Raw genomic sequence first — 22,932 nt, 5'->3', positions numbered from 1 at the left:
TTTTGGGGTTTGGGGGTTTTGGGGGGTTTGGGATTTGAAGTTTTGGGGTTTGGGATTTTTGGGAATTTGGGGTTTGGCATTCTGGGAATTTGGGGGTTTGGGATTTTGGGAATTTGGGGGTTGGGATTTTTGGGAATTTGGGGGTTTTGGAATTTGGTGTTTTGGGGATTTGGGGTTTGGGAATTTGGGGATTTGGGTTTGGGATTTTTGGGGGTTTGGGGTTTGGGAGTTTGGTGTTTTGGGATTTTGGGAGTTTGGGGGGATTTGGGGGTTTGGGATTTTGGGGATTTGGGGTTCGGGTTCCCGGGATCCCGGCCCTGCTCAGCCTCTCCCGGATCCGCAGCAGCTCCGGAACCGCCTCGAAACGGAGCCGGGACCCGCCCGGGTGAGCCGGAAACCCCAAAAATCCCCCCAAAATCCCCCAAATCCCCTAAAAATCCCCAAACCCAGAAATCCCCAAAATCCCCTAAAAATCGCCCCTAAAGCCCCCCAAATCCCCAAAATCCCAAACCCCCAAAACCCCCCCAAAATCCCCTAAACCTCAAAAAAACCCCAAACCACAAAATCCACCAAAAATCCCCAAATCCCAAACCCCCAAATCCCCAAAAACGCCAAATATCCCCAAAAATCCCCTAAATTCCAAAATCCCAAACCCCAAAAATCCCCCAGATCCCAAACCCCAAAAATCCCCTAAAAATCCCCCCTGAACTCCCCCAAATCCCCAAAATCCCCCAAATCCCAAAATCCTCCAAAAATCCCCCCTAAATCTCCAAATCCCAAACCCCAAAATCCCCTAAATCCCCAAAACCCCAAAAATCCCCCAAAATCCCCTAAACCCAAAATCCCAAACCCCCAAAGTCTCCAAAATCTGAAATCCCCAAAATCCCAAACTCCAAATTCCAGAAAATCCCAAATCCCCGAATTCCCAAACCCCCAAATTCCAAAATCACAAACCCCAAAAATCTCCCAAAATCCCAAATCTCGGAATAAAAAAAACCCCCCGAATTCCCAAAATCCCAAATGCTAAACCCAAAAATCCCCCAAACCCCCAAATTATCCCCAAAAGCCCAACCACAAAAATCCCCAAAATTCCCAAAAATTCCCAAAAAAGCTCAAAATTCCCAAATCTGAACATTCCCAAGATCCCCCAAAATTCCCCTAAATCCCAAAAGATCCCAAAATCCCCAAATCCCAAAGATGCCAAGGCCCAGGTTTGGGAATTTTGGGATTTGGGAATTTTGGATTTTGGGAATTCCTGGATTCTGGAATTTCGGAATTCAGGAATTTCTGGGCTTGGGAATTCTGGGATTTGGGAATCATTGGATTCAGGAATTTTTGGAATCACAAATTTCTGGATTTGGGAATTTTGGGATTAAGGGATTTGGAAATTTCCTGAATTTGGGAATTCTGGGATTTGAGAATTTTGGGATTTGGGAATTTCTGGGTTTAGAATTCCTGGATTTGGGAAATCCTTGGATTCAGGAATTCCTTGGAATCACAAATCCCGGGACTTGGGAATTCCACGAATTTTGGGATTTGGGAATTCCTGAATTTGGGAATTCCTGGGATTCTGGGGAATTGGGGAATTTTGGGATTTGGGAATTCCCGCCCCTCCCCCCTCCCTCATTCCCGTTTTTTTTTCAGCTCCCGCTGGGAATTCCGGACCCCCCCGCCCAAACGGCTCCGAGCAGCTCCAGAAAATTCCCCAAAAAATTCCCCAAAAAATTCCCAAAATTCCCAGGAAATCGTGGAGAAAGCGGCGCCGGCCCGGAGGCTGCAGATCCCCGCTGGAAATCCGGGAATTCCGACAGGAAATTCAGGAATTCCGATGGTAAATTTGGGAATTCCAGCCAGAAATTCGGAAATTCCGGAAAGAAATTCAGGAATTCCAACGGGAAATCCGGGACTCCTGGCTGGAAATGCAGGAATGGCATCAGGAAATCCGGGAATTCTCTCGGGAAATCTGGGAATTCCGGCGCATTCCCAACTTTCCGTGGCTCAGTTTTACGGGAGCCGGAATTACCGGGACCCCCTGGAGCGGAAACGGCTCCGGGAGCTGCTGGGGCACGGAGAGATCCCGGAAAAAACCCGGAATTCCGGGAATTCCGACAGGAAATCCGGGAATTCCGGCGGGAAATCTGGGAATTCCAACAGGAAATCCGGGAATTCCAGCAGGAAATCTGGGAATTCCAACAGGAAGGGCAGCTCCAAAGGCAAAGGGAGCAGCGGGAATTCCCGGAATTCCAGGATGGGGAATTCCTTTAATTCCAGGATGAAGAATTCCCAAAATTCTGGGATTGGGAATTCCCAGAATTCCAGGCTGGGGAATTCCAGGATTGAGAATTCCCAGATTTCCAGTGTTGAGAACTCTCGGAATTCCGTGATTGGAGAGAATTCCTGGATTTCTGGGATTGAGAATTCCCAGATTTCCAGTGCTGGAATTGGGAATTCCCAGAATTCTGGGATCGAGAATTCCCAAAATTCCAGCCTGGGAAATTCAGGACTGGAGAATTCCCAGATTTTCAACGCTGAAAAATCCCGGAATTCCGGGCTGAAGAATTCCCACATTTCCACTTTTGGGGATTCCCAGAATTCCCAAATTTCTGGCACTGAGAATTCCGGGATTGAGAATTCCCGGATTTCCGGCACTGGGAATTTGGGGAAATCCCAGATTTCCGCTGCTGAGAATTCCCAGATTTCCGGAATTTCCAGCGCTGAGAATTCCCGGATTTCTGGCACCGGGAATGTTGGGAATTCCCAGATTTCCGGGAATTCCGGGAATTCCGAGCGCCGGGTGCTGCTGTCGGGGGCGCGGCCGCGGCCTCGGCTGCCCTCGGGCGCCGCCTTCTTCCGGAGCCGCAGAAATTCCCGGAAAAATCCCGGAAAATCCCGGGAAACGGCCCCGGGAGAGGCGGGCAAGGAAAACCGGGAAGGGGAAATTCCCGGGAAAACGGAACCGGAAAAGCGGAACGAGCCCCGGACACAGGTGAGGCACAGCCCGGAAAATTCCGGGAGTTTTTTGGGAATTTTAGGGATTTTTCTGGGAATTTTTGGGAATTCTGGGGGATTTCAGGGGATTCTGGGGATTTCTGGGAATTTTCTTGGGAATTTTGGGGGATTTCTGGGAATTTCCTTGGAATTGTGGAAAATTTCTTGGGATTTCTGGGAATTTCAGGGGATTTTTGGGAATTTCCTGGGGAATTTTTTTTTTTAAATATTTTGGGGGATTTCCGTGAAATTTTGGGGAATTTCAGGGAAATTCCCGGAAATTTCTGGGAATTTTTGGGGATTCTTGGAAATTTCCTTGGAGGTTGGGGGATTTGGGGGAATTCTGGAAATTTTCGGGGAGTTTGGGAGATTTCTGGGAATTTTGGGGAATTTTTTGGGGGGGATTTCAGGAGATTTTTGGAAATTTTGGGAGGTTTCCTCGAGGTTTTGGGGAATTTTCTCAGAATTTTGGGAATCTTCTGAGAATTCTGAGGAACTTCTGGGAATTCTTGGGAATTTCCTTGGGAATTTTGGGGATTTTCTGGCAATCTCCTGGGGGTTTTCTGGGAATTTGCTTGGGAATTTTGGGGGATTTCCTTGAGGGTTTTTGGGAATTTCTGGGGAATTTCTGAGAATTTTGGGGATTTTCTGGGAATTTTGGGGAATTTTCAGGGAATTTTTGGGACTTCTGGGAAGTTTCTGGGAATTTTGGGGAATTTCTTTGGGATTCTTTTGGGATTTTCTGGGATTTTGGGGATTTCGGGGAATTCCCAGAAATTTTGGGGAATTTCAGGAATTTCTTTGGGATTTCAGGGAATTTTGAGCAATTCCCAGGAATTTCAGGGAAAACTCCAGGAAATTCCTGGGGATTTCTGGGATTTTTGGGAATTTCTTGGGATTTCTGGGATTTTGGGGGAATCTCCTTGAGAGTTTTTGGGAATTCTGGATGGAACTTTGGGGGATTTTGGGGAATTTCCTTGGGGATTTTGGGGAATTTCCTTGGGAATTTTGGGGAATTTTCTGGGAATTCTGGAGAATTTTGGGGAATTCCTATGGGAATTTTTGGGAATTTCAGGAATTTTCCCTCTTCCCTCCCCAAATTCCATAAATCCCCTCCGGATCCCGGAATTCCAGGTGGGATCTGGGATTTTCCTGCATTTCCACATCCCAGAATTCCCAAAATTCCCAATTTTTTTCCCCAGGACTCCCCTGGAGCTGTCGCGGATGCCCAAAATTCCCAGAATTCCCGGAATTCCCCGGCCCCGCCGCAGGACTCAGGTGAGTCGGGAAACCTCAGGAATTCCGGGAATTTCCTGGAATTTTCCCAGATTTTCTTGGTTTTTCCCTGAATTTTCCCTGATTTCCTGGATTTTCCAGGATTTTTCCTGAATTTTCCTGATTTTTCCTGGCATTTCCCCGGGTTTTCCTCCATTTTCCCAGGATTTTCCTGGATTTTCTCAAGTTTTTTTTTTTTCCTGACTTTTTTCCCATTTCCCCACATTTTTCCCAGATTTCCTGGGTTTTCCCAATTTTTCCAGGTTTTTTCCCAGATTTTCCCAGGTTTGCCCCGGGATTTTCCCAGATTTTCCTGGGTTTTTCCTGGATTTTTCCTGATTTTTTCTCAATTTTCCCAGATTTTCCCTGGGATTTTCCCAGATTTTCCCTAGTTTTTCCTAGATTTTCCCCATTTTTCCCCCCCAATTTTCTCAGGTTTTTCCTGGATTTTTCCCATTTTTTTCCAATTTTCCTGCATTTTCCCTATTTTTTTTGGTTTTTCCTGGATTTTCCCAGGTTTTCCCTGAATTTTCCCAGATTTTCCAAGTTTTTTTGGGATTTTTTCTGACTTTGTCCCAGATTTTCCCTGGAAATTTTTGCAATTTTTTATTTTTCTTAATCTTCCCTGGATTTTCCCAATTTTCCCTGGATTTTCCCTATTTTTTCCCAATTTCTGCAGGATTTTTCCCAATTTTCCCAGGATTTCCCCATTTTTTTCCCAATTTCCCCAGGATTTTCCCCATTTTTCCCACTTTTCCATTTTTTCCAGGCTCTCGGTGTCCGGCCGGGCTGTTCCCGATTTTCCTGCCCAGCAAGAGAAGGTCAGACCCCGGTGCTGCTTTTCCCAAATTTTCCCAACTTTTCCCACTTCCTTCCCATTTTTCTCCACATTTCCCCAATTTTTCCCCATTTTCCTGATTTTCCCCCTTTATTCACATTTTTTCCCTATTTTCCCCTGATTTTCCCCCTTTTTTCCCAAGTTTTCCCCTCTTTTCCCATCTTTCCCAATTTTTCCCTGATTTTCCCCAAATTTTCCCCAATTTTTCCCATTTTCCCCCACATTTTCCTCTTTTTTTCCTATTTCCCCCCATTTTTCCCAATTTTCTCTGATTTTCCCCACTTATTCCCAATTCCCTTTGATTTTCCATGTTTTCCCCACATTTTCCCCCAGTTTTCTGCATTTCTCCCACTTTTCCCTATTTTTCCCCAATTTTCCCCAATTTTTCGCTAATTTCCCCCAATTTTCCCAATTTCTCCTCATTTCCCAATTTTTCCCCATTTTCCTGATTTTCCCCCTTTTTTCCAAACTTTTCCCCTCTTTTCCCATCTTTTCCAATTTTTCCCTGATTTCCCCCATTTTCCCTTGATTTTTCCCACCTTTTCCCCAATTTTCCAAGTGTTTTTCCTGTTTTTCCCCATTTGCCCTAATTTTTCCACAATTTTTCCACAATTTTCCCCAATTTTTTCCATTTCCCCCCCACATTTTCCCAATTTTTCCGTTTCTTCCCATTTTTCCCATTTCACCCAATTTTTCCCCAAATTTTCCCATTTTTTTCCAATTTTCACCGTTCTTTCCCAATTTTTCTTTATTTCCCCGTTTTCCCCAATTTTCCCTGATTTTCCCTCTGATTTTCACCATTTCCCACTTTTCCCCATTTCCCTTTCATTTTCCACATTTTCCCCATATTTTCCCCACCTTTCCCCAATTTTCCAATTTCCCCCAATTTTTCGCTAATTTCTCCCAATTTTCCCAATTTCCCCTCATTTCCCCCCTTTATTCCAATTATTTTTCCCAATTTTTCCCTGATTTTTCCCTGATTTCCTCATTTTCCCCACTCATTTTCCCCAATTTTTTCCATTTTTCTCTAAATTTTCTCAGGTTTTTTTTCCCATTTTCCCCTGATTTTTCCCTTTTTTTCCCCATTTTTTCCCATTTTCCCATTTCTCCCTGATTTTCCCCAATTTTTCCCCAATTTCCCCCCCACATTTTCTCAATTTTTCCGTTTCTTCCCATTTTCCCCATTTCACCCGATTTTCCCCATTTTTCCCCACATTTTCCCCTATTTTTTCCTAATTTTCACCATTGTTCCAAATTTTTCCTTATTTCCCCACATTTCCCCCAATTTTCCCTCTGATTTTCACCATTTCCCACTTTTTCCCCATTTTTTCCCCACATTTTCCCCAATTTTCCAATTTTCCCCAATTTTTCACTAATTTCCCCCAATTTTCCCATTTTCCCCTCATTTCCCCCCTTTATCCCAATTATTTTTCCCAATTTTTCCCTGATTTTTCCCTGATTTCCTCATTTTTCCCACTCATTTTCCCCGATTTTCTCAATTTTTCTCTCCATTTTCTCAGGACTTTTTTCCCATTTTCCCCTGATTTCCCCCATTTTTTCCCATTTTCCCATTTCTCCCTGATTTTTTCTCATTTTTCCCCATTTTTTCCCATTTTCCCCTGATTTTTCCCTTTTTTCCCCCAATTTTTTCCTATTTTCCCATTTCTCCCTGATTTTTTCTCATTTTTTCCCATTTTTTCCCCATTTTTCCCATTTTTTCCCATTTTTCCCATTTTCCCCTGATTTTCCCCCATTTTCCAGGCCCCTGGAGCCGCTGCCGCCGCCCTCGGACCCCTCTGGAAAATTCTCCAGGAAATCCCGGGAATGCGCCGGGGAGCAGCTGATCATCGTGAGCCCGGAATTCCAGAACTTCCCTGGGAAAATTTGGGAATCTGGGAACCTTCCCTGGGAATTTGGGAATTCCGGAATTTCCTGGGAATTCAGGAACTCCTTGGGAACATTCCTGGGAATTTCGGAATTCCGGAATTCCAGAACTTTCCTGGGAATTTGGGGAATCTGGGAATTCCCCGGGAGGGGAATTTGGGAATTCTGAATCTTTCCTGGGGAATTTGGGAATTCCGTAACCTTTCAGGGGAATTTGGGAATTTGGGAATTCTTGACCCTTCCGTAGGAGGGGAAATCTGGGAATTCCGGAACCTTCCCTGGGAATTTGGGAATTCCTGAAGCTTCCATGGGATGGGAATCTGGGAATTTCCCCTGGGAATTTGGGAATTCAGGACATCTGGGAATTCCAGAACTTTCTGTGGGAATTTCGGAATTCCGGGAATTCTGGAACCTTCCCTGGGATGGGGTTCCTCATTTTTCCCAATTATTTTCCCTGATTTTCCCCTGATTTACTCATTTTTCCCTGATTTCCTCATTTTTCCCATTTTTTCCCTGATTTCCCCAAATTTTTTCCCAATTTTTCCCCGATTTTTCCCATTTTCCCATTTTTCCCAGTATTGTTCCCATTTTTCCCTGATTTCCTCATTTTTCCCCAATTATTTTCTCTGATTTTTCCCAGTTTTTTCCCTGATTTTCCCAGGATTTTCTTCTGCTCCTTCCCCTTCCCGTTATTCCCGGGGTTCATTCCCGGCATTCCCGTTGTTCATTCCTGGAATTCTCATCTCACATTCCCGCTTAGCCCGGAATTCCTGGAATTCCCAGATTTTATTCCCGGTGTTCATTCCCACAATTCCCTGTGTTCATTCCCAGAATTCCCAGATTTTATTCCCATTTTTCCCAGGGCAATGTGGCTCCTGTGAGATGCCGCTTCCCGGAATTCCCAGATTTTATTCCCGGTTATCCTGGTTAAATTCCTGGTTACCTCAGAGTTCCTGGTTATCCCAGAATTCCTGGAATTCCCGGATTTTATTCCCATTTTTCCATAGGATGCGGGCCAGAAGCAAATCACCCCCATTCCCGGAATTCCCGCTGTTCATTCCCACAATTCCCAGATTTCATCACTGGAATTCTCACATTACCAGTTATCCCGGTTATGCCGGAATTCCCAGATTTTATTCCTGGTTATCCTGGTTAAATTCCCAGATTTTATTCCCGCTGTTCATTCCCGGAATTTCCAGATTTTATTTGTGGTTATCCCGGTTAAATTCCCTGTTAAATTCCCGCTTACCTGAGAGTTCCCGGTTCTCCCGGAATTGCCGGAATTCCCAGATTTTATTCCCGTTTTCCCCCAGGATTTAGGGCCCCCAGCAGTGTGGATCCTGCGGGATGCCGCTTCCCGGAATTCCCAGATTTTATTCCCGGTTATCCTGGTTAAATAGTTCCCGGTTATCCCGGAATTCCCAGATTTTATTTGCAGTTATCCGGGTTAAATTCCCAGATCCCATTCCCGCTGTTCATTCCCGGAATTCCCGGATTTCATTCCCGTTTTTCCGGCAGGACGCAGGGCAGCGGGGGCTGTTTGTTCCCGGAATTCCCGGATTTTATTCCCGTTTTTCCGGCAGGACGCGGGGCAGGGGGGGCTGTTCATTCCCGCTGTTCATTCCCGGATTTTATTCCCATTCCCGTTTTTCCGGCAGGACGCGGGGCAGCGGGGGCTGTTCATTCCCGGAATTCCCGGATTTTATTCCCATTTTCCCGGCAGGACGCGGGGCAGCGGGGGCTGTTCATTCCCGGAATTCCCAGATTTCATTCCCGTTTTTCCCGGCAGGACGCGGGGCAGCGGGGGCTGGGCCCGCGGCAGTGCGGATCCTGCGGGATGCTCTTCGCTCCCGGAATTCCCGAGGATCGGCTCCAGCACCTCCGGCACCACCGGCGCCTCCGGCAGGCGCTGACACACACCGTGAGGAATAACCGGGAATAACAACGGGAATGGCGCGGGAATTACAGCAGGGGAATTCTGGGAATAATGGGAATGGGGGAATGAGAGGGAATTCCGGGAATGGGAATGAGAGGGAATTATGGGAATGGGAATGGGAATGGGAGTGGGAATGGGAATGGGAGAGAATTCCGGGAATGGGAATCAGAGGGAATTCTGGGATGGGAATGGCAGGAATGACGCAGGAGTTCTGGGAATGGCGGGAATGGTGTGGGAATAACTTGGGAATGACACGGGAGTTCTGGGAATTACACAGAAATTCTGGGAATAACACAGGAATTCCGGGAGTTCTGAGAATTGCGGCAGAGGAATTCTGGGAATTACAGCAGGAATTCTGGGAATTATAGCAGGGGAATTCTGGGAATAACGGGAATAACATGGGAGTTCTGGGAATAACAAAGGAATTCTGGGAATTCTGGGAATTGCAGCAGGGGAATTCTGGGAATAACACGGGAGTTCTGGGAATTCCAGGGAGAAAATGGCACTGGGAATGTGGGAATGGGAATGAGAATGGGAGGGAATTCTGGGAATGGGAATGGCGGGAATGACGCGGGAGTTCTGGGAATAACACAGAAATTCTGGGAATAACATGGGAATTCTGGGAATAACACGGGAGTTCTGGGAATAACACGGGAATTGTGGGAGTTCTGGGAATTCTGCGGAGAAAATGGCACTGGGAATGTGGGAATGGGGAATGGGAATGGGAGGGAATTCTGGGAATGGGAATGGGGGAATGAGAGGGAATTTCGGGAATGGGAATCAGAGGGAATTCTGGGATGGGAATGGTGGGAATGACGCGTGAGTTCTGGGAATAACACAGAAATTCTGGGAATAACATGGGAATTCTGAGAGTTCTGGGAATTGCAGCAGGGGAATTCTGGGAATAACAGAAATTCTGGGAATAACATGGGAGTTCTGGGAATAACACAGCAGTTCTGGGAGTTCTGGAAATTGCAGCAGGGGAATTCAGGGAATAACGGGAATTCTGGGAATAACATGAGAGTTCTGGGAATTCCGGGGAGAAAATGGCACTGGGAATGTGGGAATGGGGAATGGGAGGGAATTCCGGGAATGGGAATGGGAACGAGAGGGAATTCTGGGAATGGGGGAATGAGAGAGAATTCCAGGAATGGCAATTGGGGAATGAGAGGGAATTCCAGGAATGGGAACGGGAGGGAATTCCGGGAATGGGAATGGGAACGGGAGGGAATTCCGGGAATTGTGGGGGAATGGGAATCAGAATGGCAGGGAATTCTGGGAATGGGAATGAGGAAATTCCAGGAATGGGAATGAGAGGGAATTCCAGGAACGGGAATGGGAACAGGAGGGAATTCCAGGAATGGGAATGGGGGAATGAGAGGGAATTTCGAGAATGGGAATCAGAGGGGATTATGGGATGGGAATGGTGGGAATGACGCGGGAGGTCTGGGAATAACACAGAAATTCTGGGGATAACATGGGAATTCTGGGAATAACACGGCAGTTCTGGGAGTTCTGGGAATTCTGTGGAGAAAATGGCACTGGGAATGTGGGAATGGGGAATGGGAGGGAATTCTGGGAATGGGAAATCCAGGAGTTCTGAGAATTCCAGCGGAATGGGAATGTGGGAACGGGAGGGAATTCCGGGAATGGGAATGGGGGAATGAGAGGGAATTTTGGGAATGGGAATCAGAGGGAATTCTGGGATGGGAATGGCGGGAATGACGCGGGAGTTCTGGGAATAACACAGAAATTCTGGGAATAACGTGGGAATTCTGGGAATAACACGGCAGTTCTGGGAGTTCTGGGAATTGCAGCAGGGGAATTCTGGGAATAACACGGGAATTCTGGGAGTTCTGGGAATTCCAGGGAGAAAATGGCACTGGGAATGTGGGAATGGGGAATGGGAATGGGAGAGAATTCTGGGAATGGGAAATCCAGGAATTCTGGGAATTCCAGGGGAATGGGAGAGAATTCTGGGAACGGGAATTCTGGGAACGGGAATTCTGGGCATAAGAATTGGGGGAAATTCTGAGAATTCCAGGGAAATGGGAATGTGGGAACGGGAGGGAATTCCAGGAACGGGAACGGGAACGGGAGGGAATTCCGGGAATGGGGGGAATGAGAGAGAATTCCAGGAATGGCAACTGGGGAATGAGAGGGAATTCCGGGAACAGGAACAGGAGGGAATTCCGGGAATTGTGGGGGAATGGGAATCAGAATGGCAGGGAATTCTGGGAATGGGAATGAGAGGAAATTCCAGGAATTATGGGGGAATGGGAATGGGAATGGGAATGGGAGGGAATTACAGGAATGGGAATGAGAACAGGAGGGAATAACGGGAATGGGAGGGAATTCTGGGAACAGGAATGAGAGGGAATTCCGGGAACGGGAATGGGAACGGGAGGGAATTCCGGGAATGGGAATGAGAAGGAATTCCAGGAATTCTGGGGGAATGGGAACGGGAACGGGAGGGAATTGCGGGAAGGGCGCTGATGGATCGCGGCTCCGGCAGGGCTGGAAGCAGGAGCGCGTGGTGTCGGAATTCTGGGATGGGAAAATCCTCCTGATCCTGCCCGACGATCCCAAATTCGCCCTCAGGAAGGTACCAAATTCCCAAATCCCAATGGGATCTGATCCCAAATCCCAAATTCCAGGAATTCCCACCCCATTTTCCAGGAATTCCCACCCATTTTCCCGGGAATTCCCACCATTTTCCCAGGAATTCCTGCCCCATTTCCCCACCCCATTTTCCCCTGGAATTCCCACCCCATTTTCCCAGGAATTCCCGCCCCATTCTGCGGGAATTCCCACCCTATTTCCCAGGAATTCCCACCCGTTTTCCCGGGAATTCCCCCCCATTTTCCCAGGAATTCCCACCCCATTTCCCAGGAATTCCCCCCATTTCCCGGGAATTCCCACCCCGTTTTTCAGGAATTCTCACCCAATTTTTCCGGGAATTCCCACCCCATTTTCCCAGGAATTCCCACCCATTTTCCCGGGAATTCCCATCCCATTTCCCAGGAATTCCCACCCCATTTCCCAGGAATTCCCACCCCATTTCCCGCCCCGTTTCCCCTGAATTCCCACCCCATTTTCCCAGGAATTCCCACCCAATTTTTCCGGGAATTCCCCCCACATTTCCCACCCCATTTTCCCAAGAATTCCCACCCCATTTTCCCTGGAATTCCCACCCCATTTCCCCCTGGAATTCCCACCCCATTTTTCAGGAATTCCCACTCCATTTCCTGGGAATTCCCACCCCATTTCCCACTCCATTTTCCCTGGAATTCCCACCCATTTTCCCGGGAATTCCCACCCCATTTTCCCAGGAATTCCCACCCATTTTCCCGGGAATTCCCCCCATTTTCCTGGGAATTCCCACCCCATTTTCCCAGGAATTCACACCCCCTTTCCCATGAATTCCCACCCCCATTTTCCGAGGAATTCCCTCCCTGTTTTCCCAGAATTTCCATCCTCTTTTTCCTGGTATTACAATCCCAGTTTTCCCTGGGAATTCCCACCCCATTTTTTCAGGAATTCCCACCCCATTTCCTTGGAATTCCACCCCCATTTTCCAGGAATTCCCACCCCTTTTCCCGGGAACTCCCACCCCATTTTCCCGGGAATTCCCGCCCCATTTCCCAGGGAATTCCCACCCCATTTTCCCAGGAATTCCCTCCCTGTTTTCCCAGAATTTCCATCCTCTTTTTCCTCGTATTCCAATCCCAGTTTTCCCTGGAATTCCCACCCCAGTTTTCTGGGAATCCCCATCCAATTTCCCTGGGAATTGCCACCCCATTTTCCCAGGAATTCCCACCCATTTTTTCCCGGGAATTCCCACCCCATTTTTCAGGAATTCCCACTCAATTTTCCCAGGAATTCCCACCATTTTCCCAGGAATTCCCCCCTTTTCCCAAGAATTCCCACCCCCTTTCCCAAGAATTCCCACCCCATTTCCCACCCCATTTCCCCAGGAATTCCCCCCCATTTTCCCGTGAATTCCCACCCCATTTTTCCCGGGAATTCCCCCATTTTTCCGGAATCCCCCCGTTCCCGCAGGCCGCGGAGGTGCTGTCGGTGGTGGATGCGGAGTTGGGGTTCCCGGAGCATTCCCGCATTCCCGGGCCGCATTCCCGGATTTCCGTCTACCTGTTCCTCAGCCCCGCGGGACGCGTGCTCGGCTGCCTGGCGGCACACCCCATCCGGCAGGTGAGATTGATCCGCCCATCGGTTATTGATTGGTTATTGATCGATTGATTGATTGATTGGGGATTGATCGTTCCATTGACTGATTGGGGATCGACTCATTGGGGATTGGCTGATGGATTATGGATTGATGGATTGATTGGGGATTGATCGTTCCATTGACTGATTGGGGATTGACTCACTGGGGATTGATTGATGGATTGGCGATTGATGGATTGGGGGCTGATTGATTGGGAATTGATTGATTGGAGATTGAGCAGGGGTTGATTGATTGATTGAGGATTGACTGATTGGGGATTGATCGGGGATCAATTCATTCCCAGTTCCCATTCCCAGTTCCCCATTCGCATTCCCACATTCCCAATTCCCAGTTCCCAATTCCCATTCCCAGTTTTCCATCCCCAACTCCCATCCCACTTCCCACTTCCCATTCCCAGTTCCCATTCCCACATTCCCAGTTCCCATTCCCACATTCCCAGTTCCCATTCCCATCCTCAGTCCTAATTCCCAATTCTAGTTCCCAGTCCCCATTCCCACTTTCCCATTCCTATCCCATTTCCCCATTCCCAGTTCCCAATTCCCAGTTCCCCATTCCCACTTTCCTTGTTCCCATCTCTATTCCCATTCCCAGTTTCAATCCCAATTCCCATTTCCCATCCCCATTCCCAATTCCCCATTCCCAGTTCACTTCCAAATTCCCAGTTCTCATTCTCATCCCATTTCCCAGTTCCCATTCCCAATTTTCCAGTTCCCGTTCCCATTCCAAATTCCTGTCCCTATTCCCAGTTCCCATTCCCAATTCCCATTCCCAATTCCCACTTTCCCATTCCCATTCCCAATTTCTACTCCCAGTTCCCCATTCCCAGATTTCCATCCCCAACTCCCATCCCAATTCCCACTCCCACTTTCCATCCCAATTGCCATTCCCAGTTCCCAATTCCCAGTTCCCACCCCCAATTCCCATTCCCAGTTCCCATTCCCAGTTCCCAGTTCCGCATTCCCATTCCCAATTTCCATTCCCAGTTCCCATTCCCAATTCCCATTCCCAATTCCCACTTTCCCATTCCCATTCCCAATTTCTACTCCCAGTTCCCCATTCCCAGATTTCCATCCCCAACTCCCATCCCAATTCCCATTCCCACTTTCCATCCCACTTTCCATCCCAATTCCCATTTCCCATTCCCAGTTCCCATTCCCAGTTCCCAATTCCCACTTTTTCATTCCCATTCCCAATTCCCAGTCCCCATTCCCAATTCCCATTCCCACCCCAATTCCCATTCCCACATTCCAGCTGTTCCCATTCCCACTCTCCGCCCTCGTTCCCTCAGGCCTACCGGCTGCTGCCGGAGCCGGACCCCCGGGACAATTCCCAGGATAATTCCCAGGATAATTCCCGGGATTCCCTGCGGGCGTGGCGCTGCTCGGTGCATCCGGAGCCGGCCGTGTGCGGGATCAGCCGGATCTGGGTGCTCCGCGCCCAGCGGCGCCGCGGCATCGCCCGACGGATGCTGGAGGCGCTCAGGTGGGAATTCCGGGAATAAAAATCGGGAATTGGGATTGGGAACAGGAACCGGCATCATCCAACGGATGCTGGAGGCGCTCAGGTGGGAATTCCGGGAATAAACCTCGGGAATAACATTGGGAATGGGAACGGGAACAGGAATCATCCAAGGGATGCTGGAGGCGCTCAGGTGGGAATTCCGGGAATAAACCCCCGGAATTGGGATTGGGAATAACGGGATTGGAATTGGGAATGGGAACCGGCATCGCCCGCCGGATGCTGGAGGGGCTCAGGTGGGAATTCCGGGATTAAACATCGGGAATTGGGATTGGGAACGGGAGCCGGCATCGGCCAATGGTGCTGGAGGGGCTCAGGTGGGAATTCCGGGAATGAACATCGGGAATTGGGGTTGGGAATGGGAACCGGCATTGGCTGCCGGATGCTGGAGGGGCTCAGGTGGGAATTCCGGCAATAAACCTCGGGAATTGGGATTGGGAATGGGAACAGGAATCATCCAATGGTGCTGGAGGGGCTCGGGTGGGAATTCTGGGAATAAACATCGGGAATAACATTGGGAATGGGAACCAGCATCGGCCAATGGTGCTGGAGGTGCTCGGGTGGGAATTCCGGGAATAAACATCGGGAATAACATTGGGAATGGGAACCGGCATCATCCAAGGGATGCTGGAGGGGCTCAGGTGGGAATTCTGGGAATAAAAACCGGGAATAACGGGATTGGGAATAACGGGATTGGGAACCGGCATCATCCAAGCGATGCTGGAGGCGCTCAGGTGGGAATTCCGGGAATAAACATCGGGAATAATGGGATTGGGAATGGGAACCGGCATCGGCCAATGGGTGCTGGAGGTGCTTGGGTGGGAATTCCGGGAATAAACCTCGGGAATAACGGGATTGGGAATGGGAACCGGCATCGGCCAATGGTGCTGGAGGGGCTCAGGTGGGAATTTTGGGAATAAACATCGGGAATAACGGGATTGGGATTGGGAACAGGAACTGGCATTGCCCAAGGGATGCTGGAGGCGCTCAGGTGGGAATTCCGGGAATAAACATCGGGAACTGGGATTGGGAACGGGAACCGGCATCATCCAATGGGTGCTGGAGGGGCTCAGGTGGGAATTCCGGGAATAAACCTCGGGAATTGGGATTGGGAATGGGAACCGGCATCGCCCAATGGTGCTGGAGGCGCTTGGGAGGGAATTCCGGGAATAAACCTCGGGAATAACATTGGGATTGGGAACCGGCATCGGCCAATGGTGCTGGAGGCGCTCAGGTGGGAATTCCGGGAATAAACATCGGGAATTGGGATTGGGAATGGGAACCGGCGTCATCCAATGGATGCTGGAGGTGCTTGGGAGGGAATTCCAGGAATAAACGTCGGGAATAAACCTCGGGAATTGGGATTGGGAACGGGAACCGGCATCGCGCAATGGATGCTGGAGAGGCTCAGGTGGGAATTCCGGGAATAAACCTCGGGAATAACGGGATTGGGATTGGGAACTGGCACTGCCAGTTTTTCCCCGTTGTTTTTCCTGCTGTTTTTCTCTTTTCCCCAATGTTTTTCCTGCTGTTTTCCCATTGGTTTTCCTGCTGTTTTTCCCACTGTTTTCCCCATTTTCCCCATCATTTCCCACTGTTTCTTCCACTGTTTTTCCCATTGTTTTCCCCATTTTTCCCATTGTTTTCCCCGCTGTTTTCCCTATTTTTCCCATTGTTTCCCACTGTTTTTCCCACTGTTTCTCCCACTGATTTTCCCACTGTTTTTCCCATTGCTTCCCACTGTTTTTCCCACTCTTTTCCCCACTTTTCCCCACTGTTTTTCCCGTTGTTTCCCATTGTTTCCCACTGTTTTTCCCATTGCTTTCCCTGCTGTTTTCCCACTGTTTTCCCATTCTTTTCCCCATTTTTCCTGCTGTTTTCCCTGGTATTTTCCCCGCTGTTTTCCCCATTTTTCCCATTGTTTCCCACTGGTTTTCCCACTGTTTTCCCGTTGTTTTCCCCATTTTTCCCATTGTTTCCCACTGATTTTCCCATTCTTTTCCCCATTTTTCCCGCTGTTTTCCCTGCTGTTTTCCCCATTTTTCCCATTGTTTCCCACTGTTTTTCCCATTGTTTTCCCCATTTTCCCCACTGTTTTCCCTGGTATTTTCCCTGCTGTTTTCCCCATTTTTCCCATTGTTTCCCACTGTTTTTCCTGCTGTTTCTTCCACTGATTTTCCCACTGTTTTTCCCATTGTTTCCCACCATTTTTCCCACTCTTTCCCCCATTTTTCCCCTCTGTTTTCCCCACTGTTTTCCCACTGTTTTTCCCATTGTTTCCCACTGTGTTTTCCCTATTTTTCCCATGTTTCCCACTGGTTTTCCCACTGATTTTCCTGCTATTTTCCCCATTGTTTCCCGCTGTTTTCCCTGGTATTTTCCCCACTGTTTTCCCCATTTTCCCATTGTTTCCCAGTGTTTCTCCCACTGATTTTCCCACTGTTATTCCCATTGCTTCCCATTGTTTCCCACTGTTTTTTCCCATTGTTTTCCCTATTTTTCCCATGTTTCCCACTCTTTTTCCCACTGTTTCTCCCACTGATTTTCCCACTGTTTTTCCCATTGTTTCCCACTGTTTTTCCCATCATTTCCCACTGTTTTCCCATTGTTTTCCCATTGTTTCCCACTGTTTTCCCTGGTATTTTCCCCGCTGTATTCCCCATTTTTCCCATTGTTTCCCACTGTTTCTTCCACTGTTTCTTCCACTGATTTTTCCACTGTTTTTCCCATTGTTTCGCACTGTTTTTCCCATTGTTTTCCCCATTTTTCCCATTGTTTTCCCTGCTGTTTTCCCCATTTTTCTCATTGTTTCCCGCTGTTTTCCCATGTATTTTCCCCGCTGTTTTTCCTGTTGTTTCCCACTGGTTTTCCCATTGTTTTTTCTGCTCTTTTCCCTGCTCTTTTCCCCATTTTTCCCATCGGTTCCCCACTGTTTTTCCCGCTGTTTTCCTGCTGTTTTCCCCATTTTTCCTGCTGTTTTCCCTGGTATTTTCCCCGCTGTTTTTCCCATTGTTTCCCACCGTTTTTCCCACTGTTTTCCCTGGTATTTTCCCCACTGTTTTCCCCATTGCTTCCCGTTGTTTTTTCTATTGTTTTCCCCATTTTTCCCATTGTTTCCCACTGTTTTTTCCCATTGTTTTTCCCATGTTTTCCACTGTTTCCCTGGTATTTTCCCTGCTCTTTTCCCCATTTTTCCCATCATTTCCCACTGTTTTTCCCATTGTTTTCCCCGCTGTTTTCTCTCCCTGCTGTTTTCCCCATTTTTCCCATTGTTTCCCACTGTTTTTTCCCGTTTTTTCGCACTGTTTTTCCCACTCTTTTCCGCATTTTTTCCCTCTGTTTTCCCCATTGTTTCTCATTGTTTTCCACTGTTTTTCCCATTGTTTCCCGCTGTTTTCCCGTGTATTTTCCCCGCTGTTTTTCCCATTGTTTCCCACCGTTTTTCCCACTGTTTTCCCTGGTATTTTCCCCGCTGTTTTCCTACTGGTTTTCCCATTGTTTCCCATTGTTTTCCCGCTGTTTTCCCTGCTATTTTCCCTGCTGTTTTCCCGCTGTTTTCCCCATTTTCCCCATTGTTCCCCACTCTTTTTCCCACTGTTTTTCCCATTGTTTCCCACTGTTTTTCCCATTGCTTTCCCCATTTTTCCCGCTGTTTTCCCTGGTATTTCCCCTGCTGTTTTCCCCATTGTTTCCCGCTGTTTTCCCCACTGTTTCACCCACTGATTTTCCCATTGTTTGCCACTGATTTTCCCACTGTTTTTTCCCCACTGTTTTCCCCATTTTCCCCATCATTTCCCACTGTTTTTCCCATTGTTTTCCCTGCTGTTTTCCCTGCTGTTTTCCCGCTGTTTTCCCCATTTTCCCCATTGTTTCCCACTGTTTTTCCCATTGTTTTCCCCATTTTCCTGCTGTTTTCTCTCCCTGCTGTTTTCCCCATTTTTCCCATGGTTTTCCACTGGTTTTTCCCCTTGTTTTCTACTGATTTTCCCATTTTTTCCCTGTTGTTTCCCCAATGTTTTTCCCACTGGTTTTCCTGCTATTTTCCCCATTGTTTCCCGCTGTTTTCCCTGCTATTTTCCCTGCTGTTTTCCCACTGTTTTTCCCATTCTTTTCCCTATTTTTCCCCGCTGTTTTCCCGCTGTTTTCCTGCTGTTTCCCCGCTGTTTTCCCCATTGTTCCCCACTATTTTTCCTCGCTGTTTTCCCGCTGTTTCCCCGTTGTTTCCCCGCTGTTTCCTGCTGTTTCCCATCCGTTTCCCCACGTTTCCCCGGTGCTGTTTTCCAGGCGCACGTTTGTGTTCGGGGCGGTGCTGAGCTGTGGGGATTTGGCCTTTTCCGACCCCACGGCCGACGGCCGCGCCTTCGCCGCGCGCTGCTGCGCCCGCCCCGACTTCCTCGTCTGCCGCCCCGCCGCCGCCACAGCGGGATCCACACCGGGATCTGCCACGGGATCCGCCACAGGATCTGTGCTGGGAACGTCGGGATCTGCTACGGGATCTGTGCTGGGATCATCGGGATCTGTGCTGGGAACATCGGGATCCGCTACAGGATCTGCAACGGGATCTGCTCCAGGATCTGCACTGGGAACACCAGGATCTACTCCGGGATCCACACCAGGATCTGCTCCGGGATCATTGGGATCCGCTCCGGGATCCACACCAGGATCTGCACTGGGATCATCGGGATCCACACTGGGATCCGCATCAGGATCTGCTCCGGGATCTGATCCGGGATCCACACCGGGATCTGCTCCAGGATCAGCTTCAGAAACACCAGGATCTGCTCCGGGATCCACACTGGGATCTGCTCCAGGATCCACCACGGGATCATCAGGATCTGCTCCAGGATCAGCTCCAGAAACACCAGGATCTGCTCCGGGATCTGCTCCGGGATCTGCACTGGGAACACCAGGATCTACTCCGGGATCCACACCAGGATCTGCTCTGGGATCATCGGGATCCGCTCCGGGATCTGCACCGGGATTTGCGCTGGGATCATCAGAATCCACACCGGGATCTGCTTCAGGATCCACTCCAGGATCCGCACCGGGATCTGCTCTGGGATCTGCACTGGGATCATCAGGATCCACTCCGGGATCCGCACCAGGACCTGCCATGGGATCATCAGGATCTGCTCTGGGATCTGCTCCGGGATCCACACCGGGATCATCGGGATCCACTCCTGGATCCACACCGGGATCCGCTCCGGGATCAGCTTCAGAAACACCAGGATCTGCTCCGGGATCCACACTGGGATCTGCTCCAGGATCCGCCACGGGATCATCGGGATCTGCTCCAGGATCAGCTCCAGAAACACCAGGATCTGCTCCAGCATCTGTGCTGGGATCCGCTCCGGGATCATCAAGATCTGCTCTGGGATCTGCTCTGGGATCCACATTGGGACCTGCTCTGGAATCAGCAGGATCCATTCCGGGATCCACCCCGGGATCTGCTCCGGGATCCGCACCAGGATCACCGGGACTGACCCCAGGATCCGCTCTGGGATGGGCACTGGGATCAGTGGGATCGGTGGGATCAGTGGGATCGGGATCACCGGGATCCGCTCTGGGATCCACACCAGGATCACCGGGATCAGTGGGATCAGTGGGATCGGGATCACTGGGATCTGCTCCGGGATCAGCTCTGGGATCACCGGGATTGGCCCCACCAGAATCAGCGCCCGGAGCAGCGGGATCAGCTGTGGGATCGGGATCAGCGTGAGCGGGATCGGGATCACCTCACCGGGATCCTTGGGATCTTCTGGATCATCGGGATCCTTGGGATCATCGGGATCGGGGTCCTTGGGCCCAGCCGGAATTCCCGAGGGGCCGGAAAAGGCGGGATGGATCCCGGAATCCTCCTCAGATCCCGAGGGAATCCTGCCCTGGATCCCTTCCCTCGGGAATTCCTCATTCCCACAGGAATCCTGCTCTGGATCCATTCCCTTGGGAATTCTGCCCTGGATCCCAACCAAATCCCTCATTCCCTCGGGAATTCTGCCCTGGATCCCAACCAGATCCCTCATTTCCTTGGGATTCCCTGGATCCCTTCCTGTCCCTCTGGAATTCCTCATTCCTGTTGGAATCCTTCCCCAAATCCCTCATTCCCTTGGGAATTCTGCCCTGGATCCCAACCCAACCCTTCATTCCCTTCGGAATCTTTCCTTTGGGAATTCCTCATTCCCTTCCTTTTTTTTGGGAATCTTTCCCTTCCCTCCCTTCCTGTCCCTCCGGAATCCCTCATTCCCTTGGGAATTCTCCTTCCCTTGGGAATTCTCCTTCCCTTGGGAATGTCCCTGGGAACCCCTCCCCCCTCCTTAGTTCCTGGAATTCCACTGGAAATCCTGGAATTTCGTTGCAAATCCTGGAATTCCACTGGAAATCCTGAAATTCTGCCAGGAAATCCTGGAATTCCTCCAAGAAATCCTGGAGTTCCGCCAGGAAATCCTGGAATTCCACTGGAAATCCTGGAATTCCGCTGGGATCCCCCGTAATTCCCGGCTTTTCCCGGTTGTTTTTTTTTTGGGATTTGGGTTCGTTGGGGTCAGGGCTGCGTTCCTGGGAATTCCCTTTTCCCGTTCCCTGGGAATTCCAGGCGGTTGTGGGAACATTCCAAGGTTTTACTGGGATATCCCAGAAATTCCTGACAATATTCCAGGGTTTTGTGACGCTGTTCTGAGGTTTTACGAAAAAATTCCAAGAATTTCTGAAGATATTCCATAAATTCCTGTCGATATTCCACATTTTTACCGTGATATTCCATAAATTTGTTGCTATTCCAAGGTTTTTCCAAGGATATTCCATAAATTTCTGTGGATATTCCAAGGTTTTATGGGAATATTTTGGGAATTTCTGGGATATTCCAAGGTTTTGTGAAGCTATTCCATAAATTTCTGTCGATATTCCAAGGTTTTATGAGGAAATTCCATAAATTTTGTCGCCATCCCGAAGGTTTTTGCGATGCTGTTCCGAGGTTTTATGGAAATATTCCCAGGTTTTGTGAAGATATTCCATAAATTTCTGACAATATTCCAAGGTTTTCCGTTATTTCTGGGTTTTGTGGGAACATCCCGGGGGTTTTCCAAGGTTTTATGGGAATATTTTGGGTTTTATGGGAATATTTTGGGGTTTTATGGGAATTTTTTGGGACATTCCAAGGTTTTAAGGGAATATTTTGGGGTTTTGGGATATTCCAAGCTTTTATGGGAATATTCCAAGGTTTTGAGAATATTCCAAGGTTTTATGGAAGTATTCCATTTTTTTGGGGAATATTCCAAGGTTTTATGGGAATATTTGGGGTTTTGGGGAATATTCCAAGGTTTTAAGGGAATAGTTTGGGGATTTTTGGATAATCCAAGGTTTTATGGGAATATTTTGGTTTTTTTCGGATAATCCAAGGTTTTATGGGAATATTTTGGTTTTTTTCGGATATTCCAAGGTTTTATGGGAATATTTTTGGTTTTTCTGGGATATTCCGGGGTTTTATGGGAATATTCCAAGGGTTTGAGATTATTCCAAGATTTTATGGGAATATTTTAGGGATTTTTGGGAAATTCCGGGGTTTTATGGGAATATTTTGGGGTTTTTGGGGACATTCCAAGGTTTTATGGGAATATTGCAAATTTTTTTTGAGATATTCCAAGGTTTTATGGGAATATTTTGGGGTTTTTTGGGAGATTCAAGGTTTTCTGGGAATATTCCAAGGTTTTGAGATTATTCCAAGATTTTATGGGAATATTTTAGGGATTTTTGGGAAATTCCAAGGTTTTGAGAATATTCCGAGATTTTATGGAAGTATTCCAATTTTTTGGGAATATTCTAAGTTTTTAAGGGAATATTTTGGTTTTTTTGGGAGATTCAAGGTTTTATGGGAATATTCCAAGGTTTTGAGAATATTCCAAGGTTTTATGAGAATATTTTGGTTTCTTTGGGATATTCCAAGGTTTTAAGGGAATATTTGGGGTTTCTTGGGATATTCCAAGCTTTTATGGGAATATTTTGGGTTTTTTGGGATATTCCAAGGTTTTGAGAACATTGCGAGGTTTTATGGAAGTATTCCAATTTTTTTGGGAATATTCCAAGGTTTTAAGGGAATATTTTGGGGTTTTTTGGGACATTCCAAGGTTTTAAGTGAATAGTTTGGGGTTTTTTGGGATATTCCAAGGTTTTATGGGAATATTTTGGGGTTTTGGGGGATATTCCAGGGTTTTAAGGAAGTATTCTGGTTTTTTTTGGAAACATTCCAAG

At 48.1% G+C, this 22,932-nt stretch overlaps 1 protein-coding gene across 1 annotated transcript; it reads left to right on the top strand.

Annotated features, from left to right (window-relative positions):
- The first annotated feature begins 288 nt into the window (after positions 1-288).
- Positions 289-21,714, top strand: ESCO2 (establishment of sister chromatid cohesion N-acetyltransferase 2). The gene is made up of 10 exons (XM_072926217.1): positions 289-385; positions 1,645-2,986; positions 4,191-4,266; positions 5,033-5,084; positions 6,863-6,950; positions 8,775-8,906; positions 11,437-11,526; positions 12,984-13,133; positions 14,459-14,652; positions 18,973-21,714. Exons 2-10 carry the CDS (start codon positions 1,829-1,831, stop codon positions 20,405-20,407), a joined length of 3,375 nt encoding a protein of 1,124 aa, XP_072782318.1. The 5' UTR covers positions 289-385; positions 1,645-1,828; the 3' UTR covers positions 20,408-21,714.
- The last annotated feature ends 1,218 nt before the right edge of the window (positions 21,715-22,932 follow it).

The sequence above is a fragment of the Taeniopygia guttata genome, chromosome 3 (genome assembly GCF_048771995.1).
Source record: "Taeniopygia guttata chromosome 3, bTaeGut7.mat, whole genome shotgun sequence".
Lineage (NCBI taxonomy): Eukaryota > Metazoa > Chordata > Aves > Passeriformes > Estrildidae > Taeniopygia > Taeniopygia guttata.
Note: the sequence above shows the minus strand (reverse complement) of the source record. Positions and strands in the feature narration are given on the sequence as shown.

Coding starts and splice junctions, on each gene's coding strand:
- ESCO2 (XM_072926217.1), top strand. CDS start 1,829: ATGGTAAATTTGGGAATTCCAGCCAGAAATTCGGAAATTCCGGAAAGA. Junction 2,987..4,190: donor GGAACGAGCCCCGGACACAG/GTGAGGCACAGC, acceptor TTTTTTCCCCAG/GACTCCCCTGGAGCTGTCGC. Junction 13,134..14,458: donor CGGCACACCCCATCCGGCAG/GTGAGATTGATC, acceptor TCGTTCCCTCAG/GCCTACCGGCTGCTGCCGGA.